This window comes from Psittacula echo, assembly GCF_963264785.1.
Source record: "Psittacula echo genome assembly, chromosome: 3".
Lineage (NCBI taxonomy): Eukaryota > Metazoa > Chordata > Aves > Psittaciformes > Psittacidae > Psittacula > Psittacula echo.
In genome coordinates this window covers 72,137,128-72,159,242 of record NC_137736.1, presented here as the reverse complement: position 1 = coordinate 72,159,242, position 22,115 = coordinate 72,137,128, and the positions used below count along the sequence as shown (strand labels likewise).

General features: G+C 38.0%; 1 protein-coding gene across 2 annotated transcripts in view; it reads left to right on the top strand.

The window, feature by feature from the left end:
* Nucleotides 1-21,796, top strand: part of TM9SF2 (transmembrane 9 superfamily member 2) — a 31,061-nt gene extending 9,265 nt beyond the window's left edge. The window contains exons 5-18 of one of the 2 annotated variants that reach the window (XR_013956418.1): nt 1,089-1,218; nt 3,630-3,754; nt 4,614-4,725; nt 6,078-6,157; nt 6,250-6,358; nt 6,489-6,621; nt 6,858-6,977; nt 9,241-9,298; nt 9,942-10,101; nt 11,645-11,796; nt 12,814-12,925; nt 13,604-13,775; nt 17,781-18,723; nt 19,270-21,796. Coding sequence is in view for 1 of the 2 variants with exons in the window: in XM_080613051.1 (XP_080469177.1) it covers nt 1,089-1,218; nt 3,630-3,754; nt 4,614-4,725; nt 6,078-6,157; nt 6,250-6,358; nt 6,489-6,621; nt 6,858-6,977; nt 9,241-9,298; nt 9,942-10,101; nt 11,645-11,796; nt 12,814-12,925; nt 13,604-13,775; nt 17,781-17,848 (1,531 nt within the window). In the remaining variant the exon portion in view is untranslated. Of the gene's footprint in view, nt 1-1,088; nt 1,219-3,629; nt 3,755-4,613; nt 4,726-6,077; nt 6,158-6,249; nt 6,359-6,488; nt 6,622-6,857; nt 6,978-9,240; nt 9,299-9,941; nt 10,102-11,644; nt 11,797-12,813; nt 12,926-13,603; nt 13,776-17,780 lie in introns of both variants that reach the window. The other variant, XM_080613051.1, reaches the window with a different exon arrangement.
* The last annotated feature ends 319 nt before the right edge of the window (nt 21,797-22,115 follow it).

Here is a 22,115-nt window from a genome sequence, read left to right as displayed (position 1 = left end):
GGCCATTTCCTCTGTCCTATTAATTGTTACCTGGGAGAAGAGGCCAACACCCACCTCACTACAACCTCTTTTCAGGTAGTTGTAGAGGATGATGAGGTCCCCCATGAGCCTCATTTTCTCCAGACTGAACAACCCCAGCTCCCACAGCCGTTCCTTGTCAGACTTGTGCTCTAGGCCCTTCAGCAGCTTTGTTGCTCTTCTCTGGACTCACTCCAGCAACACCATGCCTCTCTTGTAGTGTGGGGCCCAGAACTGAACACAGTATTCAAGGTGCATGAATATAAATCCTGTGAGGCAGTAATTCAGAAGCAGCAGGTAGACAGTGGAGGGGAGTTTGAATGTGATTACTTTCCCAAATGTGTGGTGGCTCACAATTTTTTGCTTGTGTGAACGATCTAGTTACAATATTCCATACTCTGATTGAACTACAGCTGAGGTCACAGTTGTACAAAGTTGCACTTAAATAGCAAAAAACCCCAAGCAAATAAGTAAAGACTTGCTCTTGAGCTGTAATACAAAAGAAAAGATTACAGAGTGCTATGAAAAATGTATCATGCAACAGAAGATCCATGAGGAAGCTGGAGATTTAATACTATGTGTGTGTAGGCAAATTTTTATTACTTTGTATTTTGTCTTAAGCTTGCAATGATCCAGCTCATTTTAGCTGTTTTAGTGGATGGTTTAAAAAGGCAAAATAATGAAATGTTAAATCGTTACGACTTTGGAGTGGGAGAGTTTTGTGTGTTGGGCCATGTTTGTAAGAGGACTTCAGAAACCAGTCCAGTGAATAGAATGTTTTAGCAGACACAGAGTGTGTCCAAGCCACCTTCTGAAGAAATAGTATTTTTAATTTATTTTTTTCTAAAAAAAGATGAAGTTTCAGTTGAATAGCTACATGCTTAGATCTCATTTGGAAATTGGATTGGCAGTCGGTGCAATTCCATGGTTTAAGACCTGAAAGAGGTATTATTCTTGTAGTTAATCTTCCAGTAATGAGCGTAGCCAAGTTAGATTAATATCAATGTGGTTTTGTTTCCACTGCACTCTGTATTTTGCAAGGTTGTGAAATGTCACTGTGCCATTTACAGGATTGTGGACAACATGCCTGTGACCTGGTGTTACGATGTTGAAGATGGCCAGAGGTTCTGCAATCCTGGTTTTCCCATTGGCTGTTACATTACAGAAGATGGCCGTCCTAAAGATGCCTGTGTTATTAATGTATGTTTATGCAATTAGTTTTTTTTCCTGATATCCCCTTTTTACTAATGTAAAGACTTATTTCTTCAATGTCATGTTTCTGTGGTGAGTCCTCACTGTCTTAAGAACCTTTTTTGCCTAAAACTAGGTGTTCTGATATCTCTGCAGGTACCACAATTTGTAAGCCTCTTCTAATACAGAAGGGCTCTAAAAGAAGAGATTTAGTACATGTGAAAAGTGAAGGATAAGAACAATGTGTCATCCTTCATTGCCTAAGAACTCTAAACATTTTAAAGCTTGGACTTTACATTTTTGTGGGATAGAGGTGTTTTCATGGAGCAGGTTTTTATAGACATGTTTGTATCTCTGCATGTAAATTAATGCTTCTTGAAGGATTGCTTTCCCTGGGACTGTGTGGGCTACTGGAAGAAAGCAGAATATAACATTTCTGAGTGAACAAAGCTTCTCTTGTGAGAGACAGATCTGTTGGGTTAACTGGTGGAGGTCCAGATAAATGCATTGTAAGCATTATGGAGATAAGAATGAAATAAAAATTCTTGGATGTCTTCAGATTACCACAGACTTCTTCCATGGAGAGGTCACTGAAAACCTCAAATAAGCTTTTGGTTTTATCAGAATGGTTGGTTTTACTTAAGAGATCTTACCAAACATGACAGTTTCTGCAGTTTCTAATTTTGTTTCCTTGCCTCTGTAATGGATTGGTTTCAGAGGCTCCATGTGAATGCATGTATTTATGATCAAATATGTAATCTGGCAATATTCTTTTTGTCTTGTTTAAATATTTGGTTTTAATAACATTTGAGGACCTAACTGAAGGACTGTAGCTGTAGAACACTTTATGTCACTGTTCTTATCATTAGGATACTTTGTAAAAAGGGTGGGGGTAGAACTCTGAAGAATTACTAATTGAACTTCAGATGTAATGCTTGTGATTTAACAACCTCTTTAACTGACTAAATTCCAAGTTGAAGTTTCCCTTCACCCAAGATTTGTATTCAGCATTCCTGGCTGCTGCTTACAGTTCATACATGTGCATCTTTGGTTTCAAATGTCAAGGTGGTTCTGTCACAGAAAGCAATTATTTGCATTGTTTGTCTTGGAAGGTTCTGTTTAATCTATGAAAAAATATGTATTGTTTTGAAATAGCTGATATTCACAAAATACTCCTGTTTGGAAAGTTGTCACATAGTTACAGTTTGCTACTTCAGTTAAATAGACCATCTTCAGTTACTGATACATTTTAATATCTTTATAAATACATTTTATATTTATTTTTTTCTACTATTTTTCTACTTTTAAATTGTAGTAGACAGTTCTTAGCATTAACTTTTCTGGTTTGTCTTCTTAATGCAAGGAAACACTTTACTGTCTTTGTATTCCCAGAATCCTGAATTAATCTTGTAGGAAAACTTTTTGACAGAAAAACTGTATGCAGTCTAAAATTCTGTTTGGCGAGCTTCTGCCTAAGGCTTTTAGAAGCCTTTATCTTTTTGACTGTTGTCATGGTTTAACCCCAACTGGCAAATAAGTGCCATGCTGCCACTCGCTCCCCCTTGTGCCAGTGGGATGGGGAATAGAACTGGAAAAAGGTAAAGCCTGCAGGTTGAAGTAAGAACAGTTTAATAATTGAAATAAGTATAAATAATAATACATAACATGTAATATTATAATAGCATAGAATCACAGAACGGTTAGGGTTGGAAAGGACCTTAAGTTCGTCTAGTTCCAACCCCTCTGCTATGGCCTCACCTTAGACCATGTTGCCCAAGGTCCTGACAAACCTGGCCTTGAACACTGCCAGGGATGGAGTATTTACCACTTTCGGCAACCTGTTCCGGTGCCTCACCACCCTCACAGTAAAGACTTTCTTCCTTATACCCAACCTGAATTCTCCTGTTTAAGTTTGAACCCATTACCCATTGTCTACTTTCCTCTATATATAATATTATATTAATAAGGATAATAATAATGTAATAATAATAGGGAAAGAGAAAGAAGAATAAAACCAAAGAGAGACAAGTGATGCACACTGCAATTGCTCACCACCTGCTGACTGATGCCCAGCCCATCCCAGAGCAGTAATTGGTGGTTCCTGGCCCACTTCCCCCCAAGTTTATATACTGGGCATGACATGCTGTGGTATGGAATACCCCTTTGGCTAGTTTGAGTCAGGTGTCCTGTCTCTGCTTCCTCCCAGCTTCTTGTGCCCCTCCTCACTGGCAGAGCATGGGAGACTGAAAAGTCTTTGATCAAAGTAAGCATTACTTGGCAACAACTAAAACATTGGTGTGTTATCAGCATTATTCTCAGACTGAAGCCAAAACACAGCATTGCACCAGCTACTAAGAAAAACATTCACTATCCCAGCTGAAACAAGGACAATTGTTTAACAACATCTTTTATCATTGCAGTCAGAATTTCATGAAAAAGATACTTTTTATATCTTCAACCATGTTGACATAAAAATATATTACCATGTTGTGGAAAATGAAGCTCTGGGAGCAAGACTAGTTGCTGCTAAACTTGAACCAAAAAGGTTAGTACTCAAAAGTAACTTGTCATCAAACAGTGGCCCGTTCCAAGATACTTGCTTTGATCTGGGGACCTGTTGCTAGTCAGAAATGTTTTCAGATACGTGACCGGTAGATTAGCTTTCCTATTGATTGGTGTAGTGCAATGTAGAACAGTAACATAATTTTGTTTGAATTCATTAGATCTTTGTGCTCTATTTTCTATTCGGGCCAAAAAAAGATAAAACCTGGAAGTGGTGTGTGTTCAGTGAAGCAGCCCTCACTTCCTCCTTGGGGAACATTTTTTGTTGTGATGGAACAGGCTACCAGTGCCTGATGCAGGAGTAATCAAAATGCAAGATCTGATGTCTTCAGCAGTCAGAATTTGAATGGAATGAGTTCACAAATAAACTCGGCAGTTTTTCTGGTATCTGTGTGGCTTTTGCACAACTGATGTCTCTCTTATTATTTCTTACCATCTTGTCTTTCCTTCTTTTGTATTCTTGGTATAACTGAGCTTGTTAAATTGTTGGTCCAGCATTATGGTGAAACTATTTAGTTAGTAATTCTGTTGTAACTTTTTGAATGTTTTGGAGGTTTTTCACAATACTCAGACTTCTAAACTTTGGTGCTCTGCTTTAGAGACTGTGCTCTAAAAAGTTTTCTTTTTAGAAGAGACAACTTATATTCAAGTTCAGGTATCAAAAAGTCCTGTGCTTATTATATGTTCCTTATGAGTTCTGAAATTTGAGGCATTAAGAACAATTTTTATATATAAGGGAAGAATCTTGGATGAAATAGATGCTTTTGTAAGATAAATTAATTATTTCTTTAGAGTGTTGTCAGTGATCAGCTTTCATTCTGTGTTTTTTTTTCTTCCCACAGTTACAAGCATACTCATCCAGACAACCCTGATTGCTCAGGAGTACCTATGGATATAAGTAATAAGGCTAATGGAGAAGTAAAAATTGCTTATACGTACTCAGTTTCTTTTCAAGTGAGTACTAAGCTTTCTGTGGTAGTTACGTCTTAAAATCATGCCTTAATACTTTGAATTATAAAGATGACATCTAAAATTATTTCAGAATTGTAAATTTGTGGTTTTAAAACTGTATTTGAACTGGTATGTCAGAGGTGGCTTGGGATTTACCCCATACTTTACAATTTTGTGTACCACACACGCTGAATGTGAAATGCATGTGTGCTTTTTAAAAGAACCCCACTTTCCATGTTTACCTTGGTTGTCTGGGAGATTGTTTTTCAATCCAAGTTCTTAAATCTGAGGAATTGTGCGTCTCGACAAATGGCTGCTGTAGGTAGGTTGAAGCTGATAATTTTCTGTTCTGCTCCAAACGCTTTTTTCTCTCCAGTGTCTTTCTCCTGTGGAAATCCTCTGTCCTCTTTAAAAGCAGAGGAGCAGTATAGTGGCCAACTGCATGCAGCAGTGATACTTGAAAATGTCTTATTCTGGTCATGAGCAAGAGAGTTTTTCTAGTTTTGATTGGGGTTTTTTGTTGGTTGGTTGGTTTGTTTGGTTTTTTAAATGGAGTTTGCTGGACAAACTGTTTCCCAAAGTTTCTAACCTGTTGGGGTTTTTTGTATTTTCAAAAGCTGGCTTTACTGGAAAGCACTCTTGCTCTTGTTATAAATTACTGAAATAGCATCCTGTCAGAAAGATACCTTGCCATTTTTATTAATTGATACTGATGTTTATGGTTTGTTTAATAGCAGTCTTCAGACTGATCAGCACTGTTTATTCCTTTTTTCATGTGTACCCTGCAAAGTAAGACAAAGAAATGCTCTTTTTGAAATGTTTCTGATGAAGTCGTGGTCTGTGTAAGTTCTGCAATATTGTCTCCCCATCTGTCTTGCAGTCTAAGCTGAATGTAACTGTATTTGGTACTGAAAGCAGGTTGTATGAAAGCAAAGGATAATTTGGACAGGGCACTATCTAGAAAGTTGAATATTATCCTGGAGACTGTATAGCAGAGCTTAAGTTTCTCAGTGTCTGTAGTGTTGTTTTTTTATTTTTCTGCAAGTCACTTGAATTCCAGATGAATTAATGTAATTTCTGAAGGCAGGAAGCTCAAATAACTAAATTTGATAGGCCTTTATGTCTTAAGAAGACATGGGTGGTCAGTGCTATTCAGAAATTATTTTGGGTTAGATTTTGTGGTCAAATCTTGGGTTTGTTTTATTTAGTTATATATGTTGAACTATGCCTTTAAGGCATGCAACATGAAATTTCAATTTGTCCTGAGGTTTCAGATTGCTTTGCATGAATGTCAACTTGTAAATTTACAAGCTGGATACTGACTGTATCTGAAACTGATGCGTTTACTCTTTCAGGAAGAAAAAAGTATAAGGTGGGCATCACGATGGGATTATATTTTGGAATCCATGCCTCACACTCACATTCAGTGGTTTAGGTGAGAAGAAAGTTTGTCTTCAAATGTACTGTACTGAAATGTTTACATTGCAGTTTGAATGATCATTTATTTGGTTTTCTTTTTTAATTCAGTATTATGAATTCGTTGGTAATTGTCCTCTTTCTGTCTGGAATGGTAGCCATGATTATGTTGAGAACACTGCATAAAGACATTGCAAGATACAATCAGATGGATTCCACTGTAAGTCTAAAATGTACTTCTTGAAGTTTATTTGGAATGTATTTTTTTTTTTTTTAAGCTATATGTATTTCTGTAGCAGGCTATTTAAATGGCAATTGACTGTATTAAAGCAGGTTTATTTCCTTCACAGGAAGATGCTCAAGAGGAATTTGGCTGGAAACTGGTTCATGGTGATATTTTCAGGCCTCCAAGAAAAGGAATGCTGTTGTCTGTGTTTCTAGGCTCCGGCACACAGATCTTGATAATGACTTTTGTTACTCTGTGTAAGTAATGGAATGGGGAGGAGTTAGTTGAATTACGTGATATTTCACTGCTAATTTAATAGTACTAGTAAAAATAGCAGGATATATTTTTGCCTAGAAATTTCTTAAAAATCTTAAGGCTGAGCTGATACAGTAGACATGCAGGTTAGTATGCACAGAGATTAAAGATAGCGGGTATACTGGCTTTAAGTCAGATGTGTAGTTACTTTCTAAAATTGTGCGTCTCTGCTTCACAGTTTTTGCTTGCCTGGGATTTTTGTCACCTGCTAACCGGGGAGCTCTAATGACCTGTGCTGTAGTTTTGTGGGTACTGCTTGGAACTCCAGCCGGTTATGTTGCTGCCAGATTCTACAAATGTGAGTAAAAGTTATTTAAACTGACAAGGCTTAAGTTCATTAAGGTAAATTATCATCACAGTCCTGATTTGTATTTTGCAGTACAGTTTGTAGTTTCCCTCAGGGCAAGCTGGTGAAATGTACCTAACAGCAGAAAACGCATATGGAACACTGACATGATTATGTTGATTTTGATGTGATCATGCCTACAGACCCTGAATTGCTTTTGCTACTACATATTTATGGAATAGGGAAGCAAATTCAATTTTACCACTACTAAGCTCATTACATCAGACAGTTTTGTACTTCGGTTTCCTACAGTTGGAGACAGGGGCAGTGTTAATTTGAATTTAGTTTTAGCCATCAGTGTTGCTTGGTAGCATTTTAATTCCCCTCACTTCCCCAGTCATGAACTTCTGTTCTTGCATGCCTAAGACTTATCACCTCATTTCAGCTAGTTCCTTAGTCTTCAGGAGCCTGTGGCAGGGGTGCAGGGACAAGGATTATTAGGCATGGTTTAGTGTGAGTTGTCCCTGCCCATGGCAGGACGGTTAGAACTAGATGATCTGAAGGTCCTTTCCAGCCCCAACCATTCTGTGATTGATTCTATGATTAATTCTGTGATTCTATGTTTTGTAGTTGCAGAAATCAACCCAGTGGTGTTTGTGCACCTCTCAGTAGCTACTTGGTACTGTTTTCCTTCACTGATCCCCAGCTAGGGCCTGCTTACCAAGCTTAAATGGTTTGCCCTGTACCCTCTAGTTTGTTTTAAGGTGAAGCATGCCATTCCACATACAGCTTGTTTTAATTACCTTAATCAAGGGAAAAGGCTCTTTATGATTGAGCAAGCTGGATCATTTGGACTAGTTCATTTCTGAATGTACAGTGCTAGAGAAGGAGTTTATTTCTCAGCTTCAGCTTTGCTGTAGGTGTTGGAGTTCTTCTAACTTTTTGTAATTTTCATGTGGGGAGAACCACTGGGGAAAGAGGGTTTGTATTTTGCAAGTTTTTCTGCAGTTGTAGTGATACGTTAGTGAACTATTTGTTTTTCTAATCTTCAAGCCAATTAGGCTTAAATGGAAGGAGACTTTAGGACTAAAAGCATAATTGAGGACAGACTTATTTTTTATATCATGCTGTACGGCATGTGTTTCGAAGGCTATTTTGAAGTGTATTGGTGGTAAATTGAATCCTGTTCCTTTGGTGCAGACGCAGCTAATAATAGTTATATTTCATATTACACCTAATGAGAATCATGTAGTTGATACTTGAATATTGTGTTTAAATACTAAGATAGTGAGTGACAGATCAGCGATATTCTTATTATAACATGAGGTGGTCCATGCACTGTACAGAGCATGTAAACATAAATGTTTCTCTTTATAGTGTGCAGGTAGTATGAGACATAAACCAAAATGCAGCTGAAATGGATATCTAGATTTAAAAGTGGGGGTTTTTTTCAACACTGCATTTAAAATGTGAAATCTGAGTTGAAATGAAACGGTTAATTTTAATAACTGGTGCCATGTTCTACCAAGATTTTATGAAGAAATAGAAACTTAATTAAAATCATTCTAACCATAATCACTTCTGACTCTTGAAGTAGAGAAGCATGTCATTATGGCAGTGCTCAGATGAAATTGTCAGCTTCATTGAATTCCAGCAGGATATTTCCATTTGAAAGTATGTGCCTAGAATTTTTATCAGCATAGTGCAAATTCATAAAGCTTTTCTTAATGAAGCAATCTTTGGTCTTTTGGTATCACTACTTCTTAATGCTGTTAAGACTCAAGAGAACATCACTGCTTCCTGTAAGCGTGTTAGTCCTGACTTTTAATATTTGTAGACAAGAATTATTTCAAGGAAACTATTAAGCTTGCTTTTCTCATACTTGCGTATTGCTAGTGAAACCTGCAGTCAGATGCTAGAAAGCTTAAATTTCTTAATGACTCCAGGTTTAAACTGCTGCGGGTTTTTTTAAGACTTCAAAGTACTGCAAATCTGCTTCCACCTTCTAGCAGATGAAGCGGTCAGAGACCCAGTTTATTTAGTTGAATACTTTTCCTAGCCTGGGTCCAATGTTTTTCTTTGCTTTGAAGCTCTATGATTAAGCAATATGAGGAGGGAATTCAGTTTTATTACTGAAGATTTATTTTACTCTTTTAAACTTGTGCGCAATATTTGAGCATTTGCAAGCTAAGTATAACAGGTAGATGGACTGGAAAATTAATAATTGTGAGGAGCTTAATGCATGTTTTAATGACTGTCAAATGTCTTAATACAGCATTTGGAGGCGAGAAATGGAAAACAAATGTCCTGCTGACATCATTCCTTTGTCCTGGGTAAGCTGAGAATATTGTCATGATTAAAAAAATTAAATTCCTTCGCTGACATGCAAAGCTAATTTTGAAGTTTCAGTTATATGAGTAAATCCTGTTTCATCACCCCTTTATTCCAGAAGCTACAAGAATATCATGTCACTTTTGACTAAGATGAATATGTTAATGGCATAGCATCCTTGGATTATTTTTTTTAAGTCAGCATTTGTTTACTCTCACGACTTGAAAAGGTTGATTAAGAAAGAGCATTATGATAGTGGGAAGTTTTGGACAGGTGCTCTTTTTTATTGCTTTCTTTTACTCTCTTGGCTGTTTCCCTGACCACACTGTAGTTGGTCTTACATAGTGTCATATATTGTAGAAGCATTGTGATAAATCTTTCTTACGTAATCACAGCAAGCAGTCTTACCCTGAAGTGTAGTTAGGACAAGCATATATTTGAAATTGCTTAGTTGGAACGTCAGCTCCTGCTGGAGTACAGTCCCACTAGATTAACAAAGAATTGCTTGTTTAACCTCTTGATTTTGAAATTCTGTGTGTCTCATCTGATTGTAACAGATTTACCTGAAAATCTCAATACAGTGCTATTGTTTTGTTAAATAGTAAGGAGTATTTCTGTGCTTTAACTGTGTTCTGTATTTTTCAGAATTGTATTTGCAGATTTTTTTATCATGAACCTCATTCTGTGGGGAGAAGGCTCTTCAGCAGCTATTCCATTTGGTACTTTGGTTGCTATTTTGGCACTCTGGTTTTGCATATCTGTACCGCTGACGTTTATTGGTGCCTATTTTGGTTTTAAGAAAAACGTAAGTGGTTTTGAGGAATTGTTTTGTAAGTGTATGTCTGCACACACACACACACACATACATATATATATATATATATATATATAAAATGCATGTATATTTTTTCACTCTATAGACTATGATTGAGGTAGCACCTAAGCTGCTTGCATTGTCAGCTCCAGTTCCGTTCAATTGCTTTAGAGCTGCATTCAATATTCAATCTGGGGATTCCAAGATTTTGATACTCGGTGGTGGCGATATTTCTCTGCAATGATTGGAGTTGTTACTGTATTTAATTGAGGGACTGCTCCAGATAAAGCAGTGATTTGGGCATTTTTATTTTTATCAGCATCCTTTTCATTGCTAAAAAAATCAGTTAACTCAGCCAAGCATAACAAAGCAACTTAAACATTTCTGGTTTTCCCCCATGGTTTTAGTTCCTTTCCACCTTCTACACTGAGGATATTTTCTGATCAAATTGCTAGAGCTCTTGTAAAATCTCTTTGCATAAGTGTTCTGCAAATGGTTATCACTGCTTGGCAGACATTAATTGGGATTTACTCCCAAAGTAATAATTTTTACTTATATATGAGGCTCTTTGTGACACTGGTGACCAAACCATCTTAAATAATGAAATTGGTTTTCTCTTTTTGCTTAAAAAGTGGTTGTCTCTGCCCCATAGACGTAAAGATTTGTAAGTTCAGATATTTTTTTTGTTTTTTCCTGTATAGGAAGCCAGAGTTGTAGCTCTCTCTAGCTCTCTTGGAATACCTTTGGGGTATATTTAAGTATCTTACAAGTTAGTAGTTATCCCATTTTTCTTAACTAGAGTTCAGGGTGTTTTCTGATAACCATATTGAAATTCCAGCAACCCCCCCTGCACTGTACAGAGGCAGTTCCTTTAAGAAAGGAGGATTTGATAACCTGTAAGTCACCTTGACAGATGTCACAAATTCATTAAAATCAAATCAGAAAGCAAGTGCCTTGCAAGTGTCTGTTGATGCTCTTAATGTAATCTTTATGAAAGGGAAAAAATGGCAAAAGTATGCATTTACCTGCCTTATTTTTTTTCTCCCACCATGCTGATTTATGCATGCATCTTAAATTAAGATTTAATTGCCACATTGAATCTTCTCAGTTTTTAAGTTTATCCTAATGTAATTCTTGGAGTATGTCCTGTAAGACAAGACAGAGGAATGTTTAGAAGGGGAAAGCAACTGTCTGCACCACCAATACCCCCCAGTTGACAAGAGAGAAATCGGACTCTGTAGGAGGTCATGGATAGGTAATCATAAAAAGGGAAGTCCAGAATATCTGTTGCTATGTTTTCAGTAAGAGCTCCCTTCTAGCTTGGTTGCCTAGCAGATGTTTGTACCCAGGCTGATAGCAAAAGCAACTCTAGTGGTAGCTAGGTATGCGCATGCTCAAAACAAATAGTAGACTCTTGTCACCACTCATTTCAAATAGAAAGCAAAACGGGAGTGCTGCTGTTTGACATGTTATTTATTTAGCAATTTATTTTAGCAATTAAATTAATTACTTTAACAATTTCTTTATTTTAAAGGCTATTGAACACCCTGTTCGCACAAACCAAATTCCTCGTCAGATTCCTGAGCAATCCTTCTATACAAAGCCGTTACCTGGCATTATCATGGGAGGGATTCTACCTTTTGGATGTATCTTTATACAGTTGTTCTTTATTCTCAATAGTATTTGGTAAGTTAACCACCATCTATTTGAATTTTCTCTATCATAAAAGGTGGTAAGTCCTTTGTGTAAGTTTTTCTTCAGGATGCTTTGATTTTTGGTGATTCAGGGTTACCAGAATATTGGTTCAATAAAAATTTAAATGTTAACATCTTTTTAGTATTTTATGGTTTAGATGATACCCAGTGCCTGCATGGCTTGTTGAGTGTGTAGAGCAGTGGCACTGCTATGCTTAGCACTTTACAGCTCTCCTACAATATTGAAATAGCTAGTTTTTTCATGCTACTCCTCTGACTTCATGTAGAAGTGACTCTGAAGCTGAAAGTAGTAAGTATATTAAAATTGAGTTGAGTGGGTTTTTGTAGTTGTTGTTGGGCTAAAAAGTATCACTACTCTTGGGAGAGAAAAGAATGAAGAACAGATTTTGTGAAATCTTTATAAAGGCACCAGAGAGTAATTATTTTCAAAACCAAAGCACCAAAGATTAGTCTAGCATAAGTGAACTCTGATGTGAGCTCACAGCACACTGACAAACTAATCTACTATGAGGGATTTGTCTTCCTTCTGGCACAGTTTAGTTATTGGATCTTATTAAACTGTTTCTGAACCTTGAATAGGTGCCTTTACCCAGTGCAGACAGCTACAGCATTTGACATTTCTTGTTATTTTGCAGCTCTGCCGCTTTGATTGAAATGTGAGATAAAATCCAAGTTCTGCTGAAGTCAGTGGAAGAGGTCACGCTGACTTCACGGGAACTGTAATTTCTCTCATTATGTCTAGTCAGTTTTTTCCCCGAATCCCCACAGGGGCTTGCTTTGTGCTTTGCTTTCTCACTGTTTCCAGACTAAGCTGCCGAGGCTCCTGTTCAGTTAGAAAATAAATCAGTCATTCGTATGGCCGCGAAACTGACAGTGCTTCAGTAGGAAGGGGATACTTCAGGTGAAGGTGATATTACTGCATGTGAAGAAATAATATTAGCACAGTGTCCATTTTAATTTTTTTTTTTTTTTTAACTCCCTTTTGCAGGTCTCACCAGATGTATTACATGTTTGGCTTCCTGTTTCTGGTATTCATTATTTTGGTTATTACGTGCTCTGAGGCTACAATATTGCTCTGCTACTTCCATCTATGTGCAGAGGTGAGATATTCTTTAGTATTCATACTTGATGATATTGTTTTAAGAATGCTTCCAAAAATTTTTAAGGCTTTTGTAATTGAAAATAATAAACATAATAACATAAACAGTGTTAGTAGATGAGATGTACTTAAACCATGTCCTTAGAAAGTGAAGCAGACTGCTTTTGGCAGGACTTGTAACAAACATTACAACAACTGCATGAGGCTCTGAGCAACCTGGTCTGGTGAGAGGTGTCCCTGCCCATGGCAGGGAGTTGGAACTAAAAGATATTTAAGGTCTCTTCTAACCCAAACCATTCTGTGATTTTATATACTGCTAAGTCAGATATCACATCTTTAGATTCTAAATACTTGTTTTCTGAAGATGCTAAACTTCATGGCCAACACTGTTGGGGGGAAAAAAGGTCTCTGTGGCTGGCTTACTGTGGCTGGCTCTGTAGGTCTGGCTTACTTGGGTTTTTAGGTTTTGATCTTCAGGTGTCTTATTTCTAATTGTGAATGGTGTAGCTAAAGCAACATTGATTATATATAGTTCTTTTTCCTGTAGATAAAAACTACAAAAACTCCCTTTTCGGTAAAGTGGTAGTAGAAAAAGTAGCTCTGCATTCAGGAATAGGGTCAGAGTGCTAGAGATGTATGGAATATTACTCATATATATTTTTTTCTCCACCCCTTCTAGGACTATCACTGGCAGTGGCGTTCTTTTCTCACTAGTGGCTTTACTGCAGTTTATTTCCTAATATATGCAATACATTATTTTTTTTCTAAGCTGCAAATCACAGGAACAGCTAGCACCATTTTATATTTCGGTTATACCATGATTATGGTTTTGATCTTCTTCCTTTTCACAGGTAAGCATATTCAACCTGAACTTTAAGTTTTGACTTTACCATTACTACCTTTTCACCGCAGGCAAAATTTGTGGCAAAACTTATCTTGACATAGGTTTATAGATTCATGTGTCTTTGGTTTTTTCCATATGTATTTGATTTTTGTGTAGCATTTTGCAGCTCTGTAATCACAAATTTTAGTGAAAGAAATTAAGTGGGGATGAGGGAAAAGTCTGCTAATTTGAGGAGTGGCCTATGATTAGGTCTTCAGATACGACACCTTTAAACATGGTAAATGCTTCTCCAGATTTCATTCCTAGATTAGTTGTGTGACAAACTTACCTTTTTTAATTAGTTGTCTTTGGAAAAAGACACTGCAAATCACACACAATCAAGTGTAAAGTTACTGTGTCAATTAAGGGAAAAATGCAGCTTTTGTGGAATAGGAGAAAGGGAGAGAGGAATAAATGTTGACAGAGAATACTTCCTTCCCCTGCCATTTACTGTCTTCCAAGATTTCTTTACCTTCTTTCCCAGTTGCATTGAAGGGGCACAGGAAGCAGATAGAATTTCTTAATAATTTTTTAATGTAGTCTTATCAGAACCTCATCATCTTTACTTCGAGCTTTTGGAAAAGCACCTGTCTTGGGTGCTGCATTTTAATTACCTCTTCAATAAGCAAGATGAAGTTGTCATCTTCAGTACTAAGAAGGAATCTTCAGACACACATATCCCAGAGAAGAGATTCAGAGCAGCCCTGCGGAGATGGCCTTGAGGGATGAGAAGGACTTGGTCGATGAGAAAATGAACATGAGCCGGCTTCAGTGTGCGCTCGCAGCCCAGAAAGCCAAACATATCCTGGGCTGCATCAAGAGGAGCATGACCAGCAGGTCGAAGGAGGTGATCCTGCCCCTCTACTCTGCTCTCGTGAGACCTCACTTGGAGTACTGTGTGCAGTTCTGGTGTCCTCAACATAAAAAGGACATGGAACTGTTGGAACAAGTCCAGAGGAGGGCCACGAGGATGATCAGGGGACTGGAGCACCTCCCATATGAAGATAGGCTGAGAAAGTTGGGGCTGTTCAGCCTGGAGAAGAGAAGGCTGCATGGAGACCTCATAGCAGCCTTCCAGTATCTGAAGGGGACCTACAGGGATGCTGGGGAGGAACTCTTCATCAGGGACTGTAGTGACAGGACAAGGGGTAACGGGTTCAAACTTAAACAGGGGAAGTTTAGATTGGATCTAAGGAAGAAATTCTTTACTGAGAGGGTGGTGAGGCACTGGAATGGGTTGCCCAGGGAGGTTGTGAATGCTTCATCCTTGGCGGTGTTCAAGGCCAGGTTGGATGAGGCCTTGGGTGGCATGGTTTAGTGTGAAGTGTCCCTGCCCATGGCAGGAGGGTTGGTACTAGATGATCTTAAGGTCCTTTCCAACCCTAACTATTCTATGATTCTGTTTAGGGTGGTAGAATGGCAGTGAAAATGCAGGAAGTCCCCTTTCAAACTCTCATGCAAGACAGCAGCAACTCCTCAAAAACCTTACAAAGTCTGAATTCTGTTCCAGCTGGATGTGATCTGTCTGTGTGGACTTTACCCTCCAGGGCAGTATTTTTGAAACTATTTTGAACTGATTGGTGCTTTAAATAATTTCAAGCTCCACATTTATGATGAAGTTTAATGATTCCTAAGGCTTTGATAGTGTGCAGTTATGTGTGCAGCTATACAGGCTGTATTTTGAGGCCTCTTAGCACACAAGTGGCTTGTCATCGGAGCTTTGAATACTGATCTCAATGTAACTATAAGTAGAATTTTCATTTCCACTTAATGTAGGAGAACAAAAACTTGATGGGAAGAGAACTGACACTTGAGAATGATGGTTTGTTTTCTATGGTTCATTTTAAGTGCAGCTGAATATTCATTTCATATTGCTGCTTCAGCTTGGCAAATACTGAAGCTGTTTGTGCACCACAACTGAATGCAAATTGTGATGGGCAGAAGTAAGAGCCTGCAAGGAGTTTCTTGGGTCATTGCCTGTTAAAAGGAGGAATGGGACTTAGGTACATTATATAATCTCTTTGCAAAGTGATCAAGCTGTGTTCCAAAAGTGGTTAGTTTTATCTTCCATGTTTTTTGAGTCAGTCTAATGTGTTTCGGCATTGCTTGCGAATAGTTCGCAATTTACACATCAACTCTACTTTTATTTATATTTTGTGTACTGGTAACCAGGTCATTCTGAATTAGTAGATCAGAGATTCTGCCTCCCTTTCTCAGTCCCTTTTATTTCTCACCCTGCCTTTCTCTTAACCTTTATCTCTGTTCTGGGTTTACCAATTATCTTATTGCACTAAAGAATTTAGGAATGCATGGTGGTTCATCTAGAAACAAATGTGTACTGCTGTATGCAGATCCATTTTAAATGAGTGCAAACTCACAAAGTAACATGCAGAAATAATTAGGCTTTACCTAAGTGTAAGGTCAATTAATTTAGTTTCTTTAGCTTTTCCAGCTTATACTCAGCATGTCTGCCTTTAATAGTAAGCAGTTTTGGCCAGAACCAGAATGGTGTTTACCCTGTCTCCTTTGTTCAATCTGTTTACTCTGAACATGTGCAGTAATTCTGGAGTGCACACATTCACTATAAAGGAGATTTACAGTAAATTTTCTATGCTGAGGCTTGGCTTAGCTGCCTTTCTGCACCTCAGGTGCCCATATAATTTCCATCTTTTGCCCTTATTCTTTCAAGTTAGTGTCACATGTCACTGTTTAGAGGCATTAGGACATGTCCAGTGCATCCCTGTTTTCCTTTGCTCACACATTCACTTTCAATTGACCAATTGACTGTGCAGCATCTGCCAGCATATTTGGGGAGTCCTTTTCAGGATAGGTTCACAAGCATGCAGTGAAGAGGTGGTTTACTCTCGGACTGCTTCAGATGCTTTCTGTGGTAGTCATTTGTATGTAGTTGGAACTGTGAAGATGTGAGTTATACTGTGCAACTTGAACTATGCTTTCAGAGTTTGTTTGCTTTCAGGTTTTGAAATTTTCAGTCTATTGAAATTATTATGTTGAAATTAGAGGATAATACATGTGAAGTTAACCACGTGGTTAGAACTTTGAAACATCATATGCTTAATGATTTTTTTTAATCTACTTTCCACAAGGTGAAGTGCAAATTATCCTTTAGTTAGAGAGAATATTCCTATTTCTAAAGATTCGAGAATGATTTTGTCCATTTAGGTTGATACACATTCAGAGGCAGATATGTTGAGTTCTCCAAGATTCACTAAAGTGATTTGATGAAAGGTTTCACAGAAAAAGAGGCAGGGCAAAGGGACAGGCAGTTCTGTTCCAGTTTCTTAAATGAAAAAGCATATTAGCAATTTAGCAAAAACTGCTCCTAAAGGTAGCTGACTTCTGTGTCAGGGTGATAAAGAAGCTAAAAAGAAGAAAATCATAATTGTTGTATCAAAACTCTGCTGCTGCTGCTTACTCATCTGTTAAAAGCAGTCAGTATCAGGAAGGGTTTTGACGGTACCCTGCTGCTATGTCAGTGTAACACATGCTTCAGGCGCTTGCATCCGCGCTGCATTCCAGGTCATTGATCAGACTCAGCGGGCAAAATACTGGGCGCTACATGACAAATCTTTGATTCACAGCTGGGCCCACAACTACGTATCATAGTAAATGAGTCAGTTAAACATCACTAGTTTAGCAAGCGTGAAGGGGGAAAAAAAATTACCATGATATCATTCATGGTTGCTCCCAAGCTTGCCTAGTGAATGAGTGAGCATGCAATGTCTGTTGTACTTATCAGATCTAACACAAAGGCAGGGTTTTTTTCTTTAAAGAGCACGCTTGGCTCTTGCATAGGAGAAGGCTGTGATTTGTGAAGAGGTAATCAGGCAAAAATCAGATAATCTGCAGGGCTTTTTTCCTGCCCTACTTTTTTGCAGGAAATGACAGTTCCTGTACAAGGTGTTCTGTGTCAGTTTTATTATCATGTAACTGTTTGTTTGTTTGTTTTTAGGAACAATTGGGTTCTTTGCATGCTTCTGGTTTGTAACCAAAATATACAGCGTGGTGAAAGTTGACTGAAGAAACCAGTGTCAAGAATTACACAGAAGAGATTTAATCTTCATTAACGTAACTTAAAGACCTGGTCTGGTTGATGAACTTGAGCTTTATCAGAAGTATTGGCTTCCTGTTCTTTGAGAATGATACTGAATATGCACCTACTTTTCCCACTAACACGTTTGTATTGTGAATTAACAACCTGTTTTCGGTCAGATCTTAATGAGGATCAGAGTTACGATATTTATGCATTTGTAAATACAACTGTCCTTCAAAAGAAACGTTAAATTCTAATGGCAGAGTAGAAGTGGCTGCATTACACAACTTAATGATACTTCTGATCAAAGTCCACTTGTAAATAGGTTTTTCTAGCTTCGTAGGTGGGATGAATTATTTTTCTTTGAGGGAAATGAGAACTTTTTATTATGCTGACTTTGAAGGATGACTCTTAAGAAGTGTTGCTTTTAGTTTGGATGTGATTTTTTTTTTTTTTATTTTTTTTTATTTTTTACTGGTGTTACGTCCATAAATATTCTGATTCCTGTGACTTCATTAGTTTCGGTGTTCTTGGCCTTTTAAACTATGTGCCTCTGAGTCCTTGAATTTATAAATTCATAATCTAATAAATATTGTAAAAATGTCTTCAGTGGCTTACTACATATTATAAGTTCATAAAAATATGCAAATACAATTACATTGAAGATGGTTGCTTAAAGATTGCCTAGAGTATTTTATGGCATTTTCTATGGTTTGATGTATATTGACACCCCCTTAGATGTGCCAGAAATGTTATCTGTGCTACATGGCTCTGACACAGCAATGTGATTGTGGCGCATGAGTGACACTATACCCACGTGTAACCAAACCGCTCCGCAGCACTAACCCAGTCCTTTGCACAGGTACGTTTTCAGAGATTGCTGTGGAACTGTCACTATGTTGAGAAGATCTTACAGTGCATGAGTCAGCATTCTCTGCTGATCCTGCTTTCAGATCTTGATGATGCATATTCTACATGGCAACTATTGCTGATTGTACTTAATGTAGGTTAAACAAATAAAAGAAAATTACTATTTTTGCCTTATACTTGAGACTAAAGTCAATTATGGATGACTAGCATTAAACCTATATTTGCTTTTTCTGAAGACGGAGTATTTTGTTCATACCTTGTTAGGTAATTTTAGACTCATGACACAATTTGGCTTTTGGCATGTTTTCACAAGCCTGATAGAACTTTGCTTCAATTAAACTTCATGTACCAATTGCCATTCATAACATTGCAAGGTTTACGTATAGAAAAAACTTTAACCTAACAATGCTTGAATACTGAACCCAATAAAAATATCTTTGGTTAAGGTAACTTGTCATTATTAACCTGCTAAAAGTTGGCATGTAAAAAGGCTTCAGGTGACACTTCCTCAATTGCTGTGCTCCACAACCCCTTCCAGGTGAACCACACTGCTCTTGTGCTCTGCCTGTCCCCAACCACAGCTGTGTTCTGATGTTGTGGACAGGTTGGTGCAGGTGCCCCCTCCCTGTGTGCAGTCACTAGGAAATGCTGATTTCAGATAAATCTTGCATGGTTTAGGTTCAAAACAGGAAAAGGGTGAGTGTGGTAAGTGTTTGTTCTTTGTTGGTTGGTTGCTAACTAATGCAGTGAGCTGTAGTGTTGACTCTTGATTTAAGATTTTTAAAGTATGAAATTGAATATTCTTGATATCCCTGGGTTTCTGATCACGTACTGTATGCATAGTCGCTGCTTAAAATCATCAGTTGCTATTACACAAATGGGAATGCTTACTTTGAGAGACATGCACCAGTTGTCTGTTACTGAAATACGAATATAATAGGTGCTTAAGAATTTCAGTGTAGTGATATGAAAACAGATTTTTGTGATGTGTTTACAACTGGTGTTTAGAAGTTGGATTAACAGAAGTGAGATGTAGCCACTGTGGTTATGTGTGTGGGTTTGAAACTGTTCTTTTTTTTCCTACAGGCTATTTGACAAGTCATGGCAGCTTCTCAAGAGCCTTATTTTCACCTTTAAAGGGAGTTTGTGAAGTGTATTGTTATCTTCTGGAATCTAAACCTCCTGCATACACAGTTTTTCAGGCAGCTTTGTAACAATTGCAGCTGTTTTAGAATGGAGATGGTTAGGCTGCAGTGCACAGTACTTGAGACAATCCAGGAAGTTTTAATACATCACAGAGCTGTTCCAGAGTTGTCCCCTCCCTTGGAACCTGTTGCTGCCTCAGATAATCTTACAGTTTTTCTAGCATTGAGGCTTCTGCTGTGTGTTACAGTGTCCAAATGTGCTGCTGTGTACTATATTGTTCTTCACATCTCTTTCAGGGGCCTGGGGATTTTGTCTAAACTTTGGAAACACGGGCCTCTTCCAGAATCTTTCTACCTGATCTCTGTGGAGATACATAAATAAGTAGACACATTAACTTTAATTATATATATATGTAAAATTATAAATAGACATATAAATAAGTAGACATAAATACGTAGACATATCATATTATCACCATGTTTTTAAATAACAACAGTATCTAAAGGGTGGCTACAAAGAGGATGGAGACTCCCTTTTTACAAGGCATCACATCAAAAAGACATGGGGTAATGGGTCCAAGTTACTACTGGAGAGAGTCCAGCTGCACACAGGAGGACAAGTTTTCACAATGAGAACAATCAGCCATTGGAATAATCTCCCTGGCGCTGGACACTTGTAAGATTTGGTTGGACAGGCTGCTAGGACATCTTGTCTAGGTCATGCTTTTGCCTATAAAGGTTGGACCAGATGATCCTTGAGGTCCCTTCCAGCCTGGTATGCTGTGAGTCTGTGACAGAATCATAGAATTGTAGAACAGTTCAACATTTTATTATTTTTTTTAATTGAACATTCCTGCAATGTTGGGTTTCGTTTTGCTGCTTCAGGAATGTATGAGCTAGAACTTTGATAAGCTTAGCTGGTGTAGGATACATGTGACCACAACTTTATGCTATGAAGTTACATGCCATCCTCTTTTCGTGCTTCACCAGTCTTGGACAGCACCAGTCATTTCTGGGGCAGTTGTATCTCCACTTCAAGAGCACATCCCAGCAAAGTATTTCCTTAAAGGAAAGAAGATTATTTGTGCAGAGATGGTCTCATCTTGTGCCAGACTGTTGCCTACAATTCAGCTCTAATTTCATTTTTTATTCTCAGTATCCCACCGTTTCTCCTTGTGTCAGACAGTTAATAGCAATCTACTTATTTATGTATCTCCATAAATCTGACTCTCCTGTTGTCTCATATATTGACTTTGGGTAAATGTGCATATACAAGTGCATGATGCTTCAGGCTAAAGCACAAATCTTCAGGGACTACTGAGAGACTTAATTTATCAGTTGATTATTATATAGCTGTCATTGTGCGCTTTCTTACTTGAAACATCTGGATCTCACTGCTGATGAGATGAGAGTAATTAACTGCTTGTAAACCAGATATGCCCCAAGATTACAAATGAAACCTGTCACATTTGGGCGATGGCACATTCCTCTCCAGGATTCCAGCACTTTCAATGGAAATGCAGTTTAAGTCTTCCTTCCCTCAGAGGTATTTTAGCAGCACCTGCTGGCCACAGCACATATGAACTATAAAGTGCAGGAACAGAGTTAAGGGAATGATAGGGCAGTTTTACCCAAGTAGTCTACTGGAGGGGCTAATCCTTAACACTGCATCTTTCAATATGTATGCTCATTTCAAAGTTCCTGGAAGTTGACAGCCAAAAGCTGAGGCAAAGAACAATAACAGTAATTATACAAACCATCCAGGGGGACTTTGGGGATTTTTTTGATTGATTCTTGATTTTGTTGGATTTTTTTTTTTTTTTTATTAAGAATGCAGTAGCTTTGATTTTCTTCTCTATTTGGGGGAAATTATTAAGGTAGAAGAAACATTCTTTCTGATGTTTTTCCCAGCTTCCCATACCTATCTTATGAGTTGTTCACAGTTACCTATTTGGTTGAGGTATGTAAAATCATAGAATAAACTGGCTCAGCTATGACTATGTGTGTGGTGACTTCCCATCAGAGCAGGCACCTGCATGTACACACTCCAGCCTCTGCTTGCCCTCAGCATTGCTGAAGATGGGTGAGCTTCTCCCTTGCTGGAGGTCAGTAAAGGCGGGTGGACCGTGTTCTGCTGCTGCCTATGGCATGCACGAGGAACGAGCTGCTCTGGGATACCACCAAAGAAGTCATTGGTCTGGCAGTGAGGCCTGTTCTCTCCTTTTGTGGTCCAAAAAGC